Source organism: Perca fluviatilis, chromosome 21 (genome assembly GCF_010015445.1).
Source record: "Perca fluviatilis chromosome 21, GENO_Pfluv_1.0, whole genome shotgun sequence".
Classification (NCBI taxonomy): Eukaryota; Metazoa; Chordata; class Actinopteri; order Perciformes; family Percidae; genus Perca; species Perca fluviatilis.
In genome coordinates this window covers 11,703,359-11,718,466 of record NC_053132.1, presented here as the reverse complement: position 1 = coordinate 11,718,466, position 15,108 = coordinate 11,703,359, and the positions used below count along the sequence as shown (strand labels likewise).

General features: G+C 40.8%; 1 protein-coding gene across 8 annotated transcripts in view; it reads right to left on the bottom strand.

Moving 5' to 3' along the window:
• Positions 1 to 23: 23 nt before the first annotated feature.
• Positions 24 to 15,108, bottom strand: part of ctbp2l (C-terminal binding protein 2, like) — a 97,803-nt gene continuing 82,718 nt past the window's right edge. For 6 of the 8 annotated variants that reach the window (XM_039787268.1, XM_039787271.1, XM_039787270.1 and 3 more), the window contains 7 exons: positions 13,721 to 13,865; positions 12,484 to 12,690; positions 10,020 to 10,234; positions 8,417 to 8,547; positions 5,986 to 6,113; positions 3,408 to 3,525; positions 24 to 1,833 (listed from right to left, as the gene is read on the bottom strand). In XM_039787268.1, coding sequence (XP_039643202.1) covers positions 1,653 to 1,833; positions 3,408 to 3,525; positions 5,986 to 6,113; positions 8,417 to 8,547; positions 10,020 to 10,234; positions 12,484 to 12,690; positions 13,721 to 13,865 — 1,125 coding nt within the window. In that variant the 3' untranslated portion in view covers positions 24 to 1,652. Of the gene's footprint in view, positions 1,834 to 2,824; positions 2,900 to 3,407; positions 3,526 to 5,985; positions 6,114 to 8,416; positions 8,548 to 10,019; positions 10,235 to 12,483; positions 12,691 to 13,720; positions 13,866 to 15,108 lie in introns of all 8 variants that reach the window. The other 2 variants (XM_039787274.1, XM_039787267.1) reach the window with 1 other exon arrangement.

Below are 15,108 nucleotides of genomic sequence, written 5' to 3'. Positions count from 1 at the left end.
TAAATCAAGCCGGTACAGACAGCTGGTTCTCAGAATTGTATCTTTTATTTGAACTGCACTGAATGCTAAATGTTCACCTTGTACAAGAAACAAATACAAATACTCACACTAAAAACAAAAACATACTGCTGGCTGCCTCTTCTGCTATTGTTGGGACACTAAGTAGGAGTTTCTGCTATTGCTCTTACAAGAGTACAGGATGCCCCAAGAACCTGGCCTTCAATAGGACAAAGAAAATATAAGGAGAGAAGAGAGAGGGCGGATCACATAGGACTATGGTTATAGGAACATTTAACTAGGCAATACAAATCTAACAGGACTTTTCAAAACTCTTTAACACCAAAAACATGGGCTGTGCCTTGTATATAAAAATACCACAATGGATAGGAGGGAGGAGAGAAAATATTCAGACTAACCAGATTGGTCTTAACTTTGTTTTTGTTTTTTACCTCAAAGACAAATTCTGGGATTAAACAATATCTGCAAAAAGGTGTTTTCCTGAGTCATTAAGAAATGAAGTTAGCTTGAACCCTTTCCTGTCTTCACTGTGATATGTGCTCAGCAGCGCACAGATTGTTCTGTGCGCTGCTAAGAACGTATCACAGTTAATATTGGTTGTCCATTGGCTGTCAGAAATGTCCGGCTGTCAATAGAAGAATCAGATACAGTCACACCAACTTCATTATTTTTTTATGATTTAAAAAAAAAAAAAAAAAAAAAAATTCTCAGTCGTCCTGACCCATCAACTCTTAACTAAAGACAAAATCGTAGCTTGCAGCTCCCGCTAAATCCATTTACCGTAATGTCAAAATTCAGCTACTATCAAATGTATGAATTGAATGTTTTTCACTGAAAGAAACTAAATCACAATATATTGGAGCAACTTGTGGTCTCAATAGTCACAGGTGCAGAAAAATTCCTCACTGTGAAGAAGCGCCCTCAAGTGGTGAAATCCTGTAACTGCAACAGCTGTTGTATGTCTTCTAGCCAGGAAAGGGTTAAAACCCACTCTCGATTACTATATTATAACTGATGAGCAATCTTTTCCTTTTGTTTGACGAATGATAAATATATATAGTCAATAATTCATTTTTAGTCATTCACACTGAAGAAAAAAATTCTCTTCTGAGGCATAATGAGGGGGCCTAAACAACACACATTAGTTACAGGAGGAGAGGTGGGGAGGATCAGGAAGGGGATGGGGGGGGGGGGATAAGGTCCAGTAGCACATGATGCCAAAGTTTTTTTCTCTTGTTCGCCCAATGGTGTGTTGAGATGTGGGCCTACGTTTCCCATGAGCTCTGAGGTGTAGGGGGGCGGGACAGAGTCTCGTCGGGTAATCCCGTAGCGCTAAAAACATTGGACTCTGTGTCCACAATCATAGGCATGTCCCGAAGAAAAAAACAAAAAACCCATCATCATCAAAGAGTAAAGTCAGTACTGAACCCAAAGAGACAGAGTAAAAACTAAAACATTAAAAGTACAAATTCCTCGGAACACTTCCTTTGTTCCCAGTTGCTGACTGATTTAACAGGCAGCCGCTTGTGTTGTTTCACTGTCTCTTGGTCCCAGTTGGTCGGTTGCTTTGTGATTGGTTGGTTCTGAGTGTCGACAGGTCGGATGAGAAGTTGCCGTTTGTATCCCTTCTGCTGCTATTGCTCGGTGAGGTGCTCTCTGGTCTCGCCGTGTTTGGAGGGCTGGTTGGGCGACGGGGCCTGGGAGGGATGCGTACCAGAGGGCAGTGTGTGGGCGATGGGCACCCCACCTGGCACCATACCCTCTAACGCCCCCGGGATGCCACCCGGAGCCACTCCAACTACACCCGGCGGGTATCTGGGGAAGGGGAAGGTGAGACCTTAGTGTCGCAGAAGATGTGACTCCAAGAGTGGGTGTAGTACTCACAGAATGGCTAGGCCACATTCCAAACACAGTGAAAGACTAGTAATACTACGGACTCTTTTCCACCACAGGAATCTTTTCAGGAAATATATTAAGAACTCTTCAGCTGCATTTGAACCTGTTCCTGCTGCTGTACTTTCTAATGGTTTAGAAATGATTGGGGTTGAGTTTTTTTTAATACTAAATAAAACAAACTCTCCTAGGACATAGGCTTTCTTGTGTAGAGAACCAGTCCCAGAGAAATATACTGGTCTATTAGAGCTGAACATATAAGTCGGTAATCAATTTGTAAAGTGACAGAAAATTCATATTTCTTTTCTTGATAAATCATTAAGGATTCCTGAGTTAGTTCCTGGAACTATTTGGTAGAAAAGAGCCATTATATTACAATATTCTTGCAAAGAAAAACTGGGAGGAAAATCCCAATAATATGGAGCCTCCAAAGGGTCAAAGTGGAATTTTTGTTTTGTTCGGAACTACTTTTGCGTTACCTCACCATACATTTTGCATTCCCTCTAAACTAAACTAAACTGACAGTGTTGTATAACTGGACTGAACGCACATTAATTGCGAGGGAATGCAAAAGTAGCTCAGAAAAAAAAAAAAGGCCACCGTGACCCCTCAGGGGTTCCGTACAATAACATCATTCAACCAAAGAGCGGGTGGAAAGGACAATACAGTTCAGAGACATTAAAACCAACAGAACTAGCCCAGAAACCAATAAGAAGGAATCTACGAAGCATGACTCAATGGTTTTAGGTCATGCTTACTGGGACACTCAAAACCCATCAATCTCTGCTCTGTGTTCAGTCAAACAGGTGAGTACTGGGGAATTATAGAGGGGACACACATCATGAGCTCAGGTGAGCGGGTCTTATCCGGGACCTCCAGACAAGAGAGTGTTGGCCCGGATGGTCGTATTTACCTGCTCCTGATCTAGGCAATAATTTTGTCTTGGGGGGCACCGGTAGTGACGGCCGCAAGATTTTGGGTCACTTGGCTGCGTGAAAGAAGCACATGGAGGCGGACATGCTGAGATCAGAAGGAGCCCACAGGTGGGCAAAGAATTACCTTTCTACTACTGCAGATGACAGTTAGTAAGGGGACAGGGCACTAGGATCTATAGCAGAGGAGTGAGTTCATTGATTCATTTAGACATTGTTATGGAAAATAACTTCACAATTTAAAAGTATATATTTTAAATGGAGTAAACATGTGTTTTTTTCTTCTTGTATTAACATGGCAAGAAATAAAAGTAATTGGGACAGTTAATAGCAATACAAATTCCTTTAATCAATAATCTATCATAAATTCTCTAATTCGGTCTACGTTATGACTTGTACACATCCCTTTTCCCCTCCGAATAATTAATCAAATAGGTTAAAACAAAAGCATCTACAGGGGTACTACTGACATATTAAAACACAATATTAAAATAATGCAGGGCAGCTTTCTTTCTGAAATGGGAAGGGCGAGGTTTGCTGTCCATCTGCGTGTTCACTCCTTACCTGTAGGCGGCACCGTTGAGCTCAGGGTGAACGCCTGGTTGATCCATAACTGCCCATGCTGCCGTGGTGACGAAGAACTCCTTGTTGACACAGTTTCTTAGGCTGTCAGGGATACGGCCTGTCATATAAGCCAAACACACACACAGTTAAAAGCAGTGGAGCACACCGGCATAAATCACACACTCTAACAGGCCATCACTTCTTAGGGGATGAGTGACCAGACGACGGCTAAGTGTTAGTGAGTTCTGACTGACAAACACATCAGGCTTGGATACACGAATGCATTAAAATCATATAACAATCTGTATGTTTCCTGGTGGGCCAGCCTCTGGGCAACGCTCTGCGCCGGGAAGCTAATGATGACATCTAGAGATCCAGTTTTAATAAAGGCTGCCCAGGGCCTATTGACAAGAAAAGGGGACATCTGTGGACAAAAAGACGTGCAACAGGTCACATAGTAGGCTGTTTGTCAGATGGTACAGAGTGTCCACGGAGTTAACTTTTTATGACATTCTATACTAGGACATTTTTCAACATGCTATACTATGACTTTTTTTTTGACAGTATACTATGACTTTTTAATCACTTTTTTGACATGCTTTACTATGACTTTTTTTTTGACGTACTATACAATTACATTTTAAACTATTTTTTTGACATACTATTCTATGACTTTTTGACATACTATACTATGATTTTTTATAACTTTTTTCGACATGCTATACTATGACTTTTTTTTACATACTATACAATGACTTCTTTGACATACTAGAGTATGATTTTTGTATCACTTTTTTTCGACATACTATACTATGACTTTTTTTGACATACTATACTATGACTGTTTGTATCACTTTTTCGACATACTATGACTTTTTTGACATATAACTTATTGTATCACTTTTTTTGACATACTATACTATGACGTTTTTATAACTTTTTTCGACATACTATACTATGATTTTTTTTGACATACTATACTATGACTATTTATACCACTTTTTTGGACATTCCATACCATGACTTTTTTGGACATGCTACACTATGACTATTTATACCACTTTTTTGGACATACTATACTGTGACTTTTTTACAACTTTAAACGACATAATATATCATGGCTTTTTTATAACTTTTTCCGACATACTATGATTTTTTTTGACATGCTATACTATGACCTTTTTCTACATACTATATTATGACTTTTTAATAATTTTTTATGACATACTATACTATGACTTTTTAAAAATCTTTTTCGACATACTATACTATGATTATTTTTATTACATACTATATTATGACTTTTTCGACAAATTATGCTATGACTTATTTAATTCTTTTTTGACATACTTTACTATGACTTTTTTCGACATGGCTTTACTTTATATCTTTTTTCACACTATACTATCTTTTAATACTATCTTTCTTTATTTTTTCAAAATACTATACTTCTGACGCTTTTTAACTTTTTTCATATATACTTTACATATGCTTTCGTTTTCAAAAAGTATTTTTTAGATTATTTTGGCGGGACGCACATTCAGCAGGGTGTCCAGTGCTGGAATCGAACCTAGCCGGCTGTGATTGCAATTGAGTCTTAATGGCACACCCCCTACCCACTGAGCTAACTGGGGTGCCCTGTTTTAGACTTTTTTTGACATACTATAGCTTTTATCACTTTTTTCAACATTCTATACTATGATGTTTTTTAATCACTTTTTTTCGACATACTATACGGACTGATTTAATGACTTAATGACATACTATACTGACTTTTTAATGACTTTTTTGACATTCTATGACTTTTTCAACATACTATACTATGACTTTTTTCAACATACTCTACTGTGACTTACTTTTACTTCTATACTTTTTTCAACATACTATACTATGAGGTCTTTTGATAACTATAACCTTTTTATGACATAATTTACTATGACTTTTATGACGTATTTTTCTACAAACTATACAGTGAAGTTGTTTTTACTTTTTTCGACATACTATTCTATGACTTTTCAATGACTTATTTTCCGACATACTATACTATGACTTTTTTTTTACTTTTTTCGACATACTATTCTATGACTTTTTTCAACATACTATACTATGATGTTTTATGACTTTTTATGACATACTATACTATGACTTTTTATGAGATTCTATACTATGACTCTTTTATGAATTTTAATTACATACTATACTATGTATTTTTATGACACTTTATTATGACAGTTTTATGACTTTTATGACATTTGTATGACTTTCTGTAATATTTCTATACATTTTCCATGACATACCTTACTCCAAATGATGTTGCATTCATAGAGTGGTCCAAGGAGTTATGACAAACTAAGACTGTGTAGTTGTGCTCTCTTACAATCATTGTATAGTAAATATAATTGTGTCTCTGATGTTACAGGTTAAAACTTGAAGTGGCGATGAGGTCTTAAAATGTATGGAAATAATCTTAAAAAGGTATTGAATTTAAAGGCCTCCTTCATATACCCTGTGTTAAAATGAACTCAAACAAGAACAGATTTGAAATTTAAATTGATTGATAGTTTATGTGACTGCATACCGGTGATGGCTCTTCGGATCTCGGTGGCTGCTGCCTCCCTCATCTCCAGAGAGGCCTGCTCACTGTACCATGCAGTGTGTGGCGTGCAGATCAGGTTCGGAGCGTCTTTCAGTGGGCCCTGAGCAAAACTACAAAACGCAGAGAGGAAGAAAAAAGGATAAAAGGACAAAGGATAAGAAAGTATTTAGTAAAGGAGACTGGAGCAAAGGCAACCAAAGCTGTGTTGTTTTCTCTATGTGAATTATGATGAATAAAACTAGAGATCTACATTTTATCCAATGATCACAGAAAGCCCCCCTCCATTAATGTGCTTTGCTTATTGTTACTTTATTTGGATGTCAAACCTTCACTGTGTAGAATGATAAGTGTGCAGAGTTTGACACTTGAAGTCTGTTTACACATTCATCTGCTGAAGAGGTAAAGTTTCTGTGTTGAAGGCTGAATCCTTCAGCACACGCACACTCAGAATAGCTTTTACAACAAAGAAAGAGACATTTTGTGTCCAGAGAGTTAAATTAATCAAATAATAAAAAACAAACTTTATCCTTAATAGTCATATACACACTACAATGTAGTGAAATTCTATTTCTGCATTTTAGACAATCCTTAGTATTAGGAATGGCAGTGGACAGGCAGCTATACATAAAGGTTTCGGGGAACAACCGGGGGTTCAGTAACTTGCTGAGGGACACTTTGACACTACTACATGGCTGCAGTAGCCTGGTATTGAACTGCCAATGAGGCAACCACTCTACCTCTGAGCCACAAGACAATTAAAATTTTTTGTAGAAAAATTCTTATTCAAAGCATTTGTGTGTTATTGTCTTAAAACATATCTGTTAAGTTTTTAATGCTCACATGAACTGTTCATGGCACAATTGTCATACAAACATCAAGTGAGGAATGGCAAGTGACAAAGAGAGTGCTTTTGTCAAATAAATGACCCTGAATATTCTAAAACGTCGATATTATCTATCCACTAGCCCCATTACACCGGCTATCACTAGATTTATTTTGCATGGCCAGTGCAAATTGGTGCAATGAAATATTGCCATGGCTATTTCTTTGTTTTTTGCATTGTGCGAGAGTAACAACAATGTTATTCATTATTGAAGCAATCAGAAAACCCATTCATGTGCATCAACTCATTTCATATTGCAACAAATTAACATTCTGTTATTCTTCAAAAAATGTGAAATGTTGGTGTACAATTTGCATGACAATTGTATGGAAACATGACCAACGGGAGAAAATGTCAGATCCTGTTATTCACACATGCCACAATCTTCTTCCTTTTCCAGAAAAACAGAGCAGCTTCAACTCCCTATCCTCCTCTTCCTCTATCCTTGTAAAACCTTGCCTGGTTGTGTGTGTGTGTGTGTGTGTGTGTGTGTGTGTGTGTGTGTGTGTGTGTGTGTGTGTGTGTGTGGTGGGTAACGCCTCAGCGGCGTCCTGAATCAGCATCATGTCGCGTGGGATGGAGGGACAAAGTTATGAAACACTCTCCGCTTGACATATTGGGTCAGCGGAGCATGAGTTCCAGCTTCATCGGGCTGAGTTTCAGTCAGCTCAAATAGCTGAGCAGCCGGCCAGAAAGAAGCAGCCTCCAAACTCCCTAACTGCCCCTGATGCGTGAACAACACATCAACACCAGTCACCCCCTGAGATGAGGAACATGGTTCTCAGAAAGGTGGAAAACTAGGAGATGTCTGTTTGCCCTCTGGTGAGAGCAGGAGTGGAAATTGAAATAGAGATTGTAGCTCAAAGCTGCAGTACAGTAACGAGACTGCAGGAAAAGGGGGAAAAGGGTGATATTTTGGCGGTAAAGTTAAATACTGCATATGATGAATGCCTGAATGTTTACAGGATGATTTTCAGTCCAACTTTTTAGCGTGTTATGGGCTCACATTTGGATACATTTCTCAAACCAACAGTTACTGATGATTATTTACAGCAATCTTGGCAAAATTTGATTCAAACAAGTTTTCAACTAGACTGTTTCCTATGAACATTTTCCCATTTGGAAAACTGTCCTGATAGAGGTGAGTCATTGAGCTAAAGAAGGAGAGGACACACTCTTAGTTGGACCTCTCCACACTCAACCATCCACTAGCTGTATTTAGTTTCCTCTGATGGGAATAAAGGGAGCTCTCCATCTCCTGAATTCCATTAGCTTCAGTGCCCTGAAGGAGCCTTTTAGAAGAGTATGAAGTGTCTTTAACTCGTCATATGGCTGCCTTTGTTTCAGCCTGCCTGTCTTTCTCTTCAGCTGTAAGGTTCTCGGTCTCTTTGACTGTATGTAATTTGTTGCTTCCTTTTCCTTCCCATCTATTTCCTTCTGTCTCTCTAAGTGAATCATTCATCTGTCTGCCTTTGAGAATGTGTGTGTGTGTGTGTGTGTGTGTGTGTGTGTGTGTGAGTGTACACTTACGTGAAGGGCTCCGTCTCATGAACGTCCAAGGCAGCTCCACGTATCCTGCCCTCCTTCAACGCCTGGGCCAGGGCCTTCTCATCCACCAGGCCTCCCCGTGCAGTGTTGACCAGGAACGCACCCTGACGCATCTGTCGTTCACAAGACACACAAATACAAACAAATCAAAACTAAACAGAAAAACAGAGATACCACCAGTTATCCACAGACAAATGACCAGATGTGGGTGTGTATTGTGTGTCTATCAGCCTGGCAGTCGATCTGGATTGAATGCCTGCATTTGAGGGTCTTAAAACATATTACACGGGGCAGAAATTGAGAAAAAAATAATCGGTGACACCTTTGTTGTGCTTGAATCTGAAAGATCTTAGAGACAGACAGCACCTGGGAAAAATACTGTCAGACGTGGGATAGGGAACAGTCTTTATCCAAAACCAAAAGATGAAATGAAGGATGAGGGGTGAGCTGAAAGATGAGGCAGCACCACCATCCCTTGCTGCTGTGTGTGTGTGTGTGTGTGTGTGTGTGTGTGTGTGTGTGTGTGTGTGTGTGTGTGTGTGAGGGGAGGGGGGGAAGGCACAACAAAAAGTGTAAGAGGGAGGAAGAAAAAAAACCAAATGAATATGCTCAGAAGAAAGTAATCCCTTAATCTTGACAAAAGCTGAAATCCAGGGGCATGAAAAGCCTTTACACTGGCAGGCAGTCTTTTATTAGGCCTTGGTGGTTTTGACACACACACAGAAACACACAAACATGCACACACACACACACACACACACACACACACACACACACACACACACACACACACACACACACACACACACACACACACACACACACACACACACACACACACACACACACACACACACACACACACTTCCACTTTAGAAGCTAAGAGTAACTGCCAAGCTTTTTGGTGAGGAAAGAGAGGAAAGTGTTCTTTCATTGCAGCACTTAAAAGGCAGCAAAGAATCTTAAGCTTTGGAAAAGACACTGAGTTAACTAGGTTAGGCTATTACCCTACACCCACTTGTGTTTGTCTCCTCACATACTGTAACTCACAAATCGTAGAAAGATGGGCACACGAGAGGCAAGAAAGAGAAAACAGTGAGTGGCAACATGGGGAGAAATCGACAGAAGGGAGATGCGTCTTCAGCCTGTGTAGTTCCCCGGCTTTCCTGCAGGTGTCACCCCAGGCAGCGCCTCAGATTGCAGTTATGGACTCAGAGAACAGCACTTTCCCCTCTCAGTGCTCTCAGCCCCCTGCTGCGCAGCCTAGTCGATATATTTGCTGTAGCCGTGGGCTGGCGCTAATTGCATTTGACATAGCAAAGGAATGAATTTGTGTCCAGCTTTGGTGGAGCTTAAGATAAAGAGCAGGCAATGTGCAGGCACTCCACTCTCTCTTTCTACCAACTATAATGCTCTTTAGGACAGCCTCCAGGCTGACAGAGTAATAATACACCAGCAACTCTGCTTGTCTACCTACTAGATAGCATCGCATTAAGCCCAGGTCAGGTCACAGCTGTTCAATGGGATATTCGGCTCGGTCTGGATGACACGTCTGCATGTGTATGTGCTCGTTTTGCGAATGTACCTGTTTGATGGTGAAGTCGTTGATGAGGTGGTGGTTGTGTTCGTTCAGGTTGCAGTGCAGGGAGACGCAGTCGCTCTGGTAGAGCAGGTCCTGCAGGGTGTAGACACGCTGGACGCCCAGCGAGCGCTCCAGGCCGTCCTGCAGGTAGGGGTCATAGAAGATGACGTTGAAGCCGAAAACCTTGGCACGCACCGCCACTGCCTGGCCAGAACGACCTGAGGACACACAGAGAAGTGAATTAGGTTTACTTATGTGCACAGTGCACAAACACATAAGAAGAGAGGTAATTGGTTTCTAGTTAAGGCTGTGAGAGAGTCTTCCTCTCTCTCACAGCCATTTGTTGTCTAGGCTGCGAGCCTCCGCTCTGTTGCTGGAGATGCCGGCTACTGTTCAGCAGCAGCAGCAAGAGGGTGATGGAGATTTGGGTGTTGTTGCTGGTGAAAAGGATCGATAAGGTCCTTTACACTCTCCAAGTCCTCCCTTTGTAATAGAGCATTATGTCCTGCTCTGAGGCTCCAAAGTCGAGGAGTCTTTTTTTGGTTCAATCTCAGCCAATAAGACACAGCAGCATAAAGACTCCATATAATACTTTAGCAATCGCTCACTTTTTCAATAATGCTGATGGATTACAATCAACTTAAAAAAAACAACAAAAAAACTCAACTAGCCCTGTGTACTTCTGCTTCAGTTAATTTATATTTCGCAAGCATTACCTTGTTACAATCAGCTGTGTGCAGGCAGATTTAAAGAGCAATACAGAAAACAGCAGAAGCATGGAAATGAGTATTTCAGTTAGTTTGAAACCGACATCTGTGCTTCTTCGATTTTTTGCCTGTGCGATTGTTGGAAAATTGATGCAAAGTGGTGGATTTAGAGGGCAACGGCATCCCTTTGATTTTGAAGTCCAGTGTTGATGTTTTCTGTATGCAAATGTCTCTTGATTCCCAATTCCCACTAGAAACTATTAGAAAACTATTATTGTTTGTGTGTCGATTTTTCCTTCCTTTCCTTGGAGATACCGGAGAATTCAAAACAGTTTGTAATCCTTTTTGTATTTCTAAGCCTACCTCTCCCTAAGAGGGTCTGCCACACAGCTTTCTTGCTTTGTGTTGCTCATTTATCCACAGTCAAGGACGAGGATGACACTCTGCACTCAAATGTGAGGCCAAAACACATAGAATTGTGAAATCAACACCACCGGCTGGTGATGCGGCAGATGTGTTGGTGATTGGTCAAGGCCAACATAAAGGAAAGAATGCTGCTTTTGTAAAACAGGCCATTCACTGTCAATGTGTGCAGCTGGCTGTCAAAAAAATGGTTGGTTGGGGTCTTGTGCTGTTATTATATTAATCAAGATATTTTACATTATCGATAGATGATAATATGATATGACAAATGCAAAAATAGCATATCCGATCATCAAACTGATCTAAAATCTTCTATAAAAAGGTGGCTTTCCCCAGATAAAAGTATTGTCATTTAAAAGTATCATTCTTTAATCACTTACATAGAAATGCTAAGGAAAGGGAATTCAACATAGCTATTTCTGAGAGGTAATCTCATTGATATTTTAAAACTAATCCCGGGAGTGATAGACAAATCAATTCTATTACAAATGAATGAATTCTTAAGCAGCCCAACAGTTATTTTAAAAGTTTAAAGGCCTAATACGTTGGCGTGATTGGTATTTGAAGTACTCCTGAGTCTATTGTTGCCCCAAAGCCAGAGCATTTTTTGCAGCCTGCAGAGTTTTTGCAGCTGGCTGTATGTGCGGAGTCCTACAAACACCAGGGGGCCTTCGCTCTCCCCAATCCTCCGCAGAAAGAAATAGATTTGGGGGGTTGGGGGGCATTCTCCCTGCCAGGACCTGCTGTTTGGGCACAGTAAGTCTAAGAGGCTGTCTGGGTCCTGTAGGGGGGGAGGTTGTGTGCATTTGTGTGGGGGAGTGTATGTGGACACAGAGATAAGGTGGCATTCTAGAAAAGGCTTTTGAGAAGACAAAGCATCTGTCAGCCCACTAATGTTGAGACAGCGTAGAATGATGCACAAACACACAATCAGCATTAAAACAGGTGTTTAGAGGGAAAATGCACTGCAACAAACACACACAGGCAAAATCCAGGTCTACCATGAGGGGCCTGATTATGGCAGGGCAAGGTGTCGAGGGGCTGCAGTGACAGAGAAGAAGAGTCGAATACAGAAGAAGAGAGAATAAAGGAGATATAATGGTGAGCATTAGAGCAGTGGGATGAGTGAACAGTGTGGCAGAGAAAAGGAAGCCAGTCCGGAGGGAGGTGAAAAAGACAACCTTGAGATAATCTGTGGGATGGGCAGAGGGAAAACAATAACCTTATCAAGACAGGAAAACAGAAGGCACACTAAGCGGAGAGAGGATATGAAAACACAGAACGGAGGGCAAGGAAAGGGAATGAAAAAAAGTAACTACAGAATAAATGCTACTAACCGAAGCCAATGAGGCCAAGGGTTTCGCCACGGATGCGGGCGGCGCCGGACGCCACCTCGCGGATCTGCTCCACGCTCTGGACCCGCGTGCCCTCCCGGAGAGCCTGGTAAAGCCAGGTGTTCCGTCGGTAAAGGTTGAGGATGTGGCACAGGGTGGAGTCTGCCGTCTCCTCCACAGCTGCCGAGGGAATGTTACACACAGCAATGCCTAAAGAAACAACAACAAACACACACAAGGCAGAACAATTAATCTTGCTAAAAAAGAATTGAAATAAATTAAAAAAAACATGCCTGAAATCAATGTCATAATTCTAATTACAGTATTTTTCCAATATAATTCCAATATAAAATTTTTCCCTGTTTTGTCCTGTTTAATTATAGTATGACCAGTTAAATATACTGTGTTGATGGCTAATAGATTGGTTGCACTTCACTGAATACATAATGTCATGAGAATTGAGATACCTATTCTATCTAAACGTATGTGCACATAGATAATGAAGCAAGTTTTTAACGCTTTCTGTCAAGGTTTTCTCTAGTAGAATGCTCATAATGCTGTTACCTTCAGAGTATTCAAACCTCTGACCTTGCAGTATTACCTTGCCTATCCTCCAACAACACAAAGATTTCCATTATCGCCACTTAAGCACTTCTGCCTGCCCTCGCTCTCCTCTAATGTCCTCATCCCACTCTGTATCTCAGAGTAACAGCACAGTCGTCTCTGGACAGCAAAAAATAGCCAGAGCCTGCTCAATCAATGGCCCCTTTTCTTCTCCCCGAGAACAGCCGCCATATCAGTGCCGCCTTCTCCAGGCACGATAGCTTTTGACTCCTGCGTTGCGAGGCAGAGCGCCTTCGGTGAGTGGGTGGCAGTTAGACACAGTATCTCGTATTGGCAGAAAAATGCCAGCTTTGTCAACTGTAAGGGCTGTTTGAGCCACCAGCCTGCTGATATAAGCCTGGGTGGTGGTTCAGAGACCTGACTGAACTCTCCTCTCTCTGTGTGCTTCTTTCCCTTTCTGTCTCTTTGAACATTTTGGCTCACAGTGGGCTGTCCGCCATTCATCGGACTCTTTAATTCAGCCTTTGATACCGTTCTGAAAGTCCATACAGTAAAAACAAAAACAAGCAAACAGTAGACATGCTGTCGGGAGCAGTCTGCCTGTAGGCAAAGTCACTATCAACTGTGTGATCTTGATACTGGTTATGTTTTAGCAGTGACTGTGGAGAATTCGTACCCAGCTCTCCAGCAGCCTTGATGTCGATGTTGTCGTAGCCGCTGCCAATGCGGATAATGATGCGTAGGGCTTTGAACTTTTCCAGGTCCTCTCTGGTCAGGGTGATGGTGTGGTACATCATGGCTCCCACTGCTTCATTGAGCACCTGCAGACACACACATTCACAAAATGTAGTGTGATTACTGAATGAAACAAATTTTCAATGACAGTATTTCATTTATTACCGGTAAATCTGCCTTCCTTTTGTTGATCGCTTTGTCCATTCATTCATGCAGCCCATGCACGCAACATGACTATTAGTCCATTATAAGAAACTCATGACAATCACAAGATCACATTCCTTCCAGAGGAGCCGTGAAAATCATGTCCCGCCATGACTCCGGACACTTAAGAAAACGTTTAAGATTTCACAGCAAGGGGAACTACAGACATCACATGGTCACTAGCAGCATTGACACACTGTCCTTTTACAGACCTGCGCTGCAGAGGAACAATTCATTATATTATCTGCGGTTCCGCATGGTCATCTCAATTACACTCAGACCCTGAGGGTGTTTATGGACAAAGGATTTGGGCAATTGTCTGGACAGAGAGGTCAAGGCAGCTGCTTCTCGCTTATCGCAGGATAAACCTCAAGAGATGATAGCATGCGACATGTCAAAAAGAATGACTGCACTCAGATGGCCTTTTGACCGATTTACATCTGGGAATAAAATGCTTGAGTGATATAACAGCAATCAGGAAAAAACATATCCACAAAAAATACTTTCGCCAGTTCAAAAGTAAGATCATAAAGTACCATAGCATTGCTGCTTTGCATTACTTAATTTTACTGCACTTCTGTTTTTCTATTATTCTAATTCTAGAATAATAGCCTCTGTGCTCGGTACATGCAGCAATTGCATCAGTCCATCATGGAAGAGTGGTACCTTCTCTGTTGCATATTTTTTCTCTCCCTTTTTTGTATACAAGTTTTCTTTAAGACAGTCTAGAGCAAGAATGTGATATATTGTAGAGATATTGTACAAGCCCTCTGAGACAAACATGCAATTATGGGCTGTATAAATAAAAGTTTAGGAATGATGTGCCTCAATTTACAATACTTAATAAATAAACACATGGTGGTGCTGTTGAGTCCGGAGATGTTTTTCACCTTATAACCTACATTTTGTCAAAATTTAATTCAAATCTGTTTTTTGAGACAAATCACAAAATGTTTGCCTCCAGATAAAAAAATTGACTGAATTCAGTCATGGCCAGTGTTGGGAAAGTTACTTCCAAAATGTAATACATTATAGGGTAACACTTTACAATAAAGTACATAAAAATGTAAGTAGTTACTGAGGAACGAATGAGGAATAAATGAGTAATGAATGGTTAGCTAATGA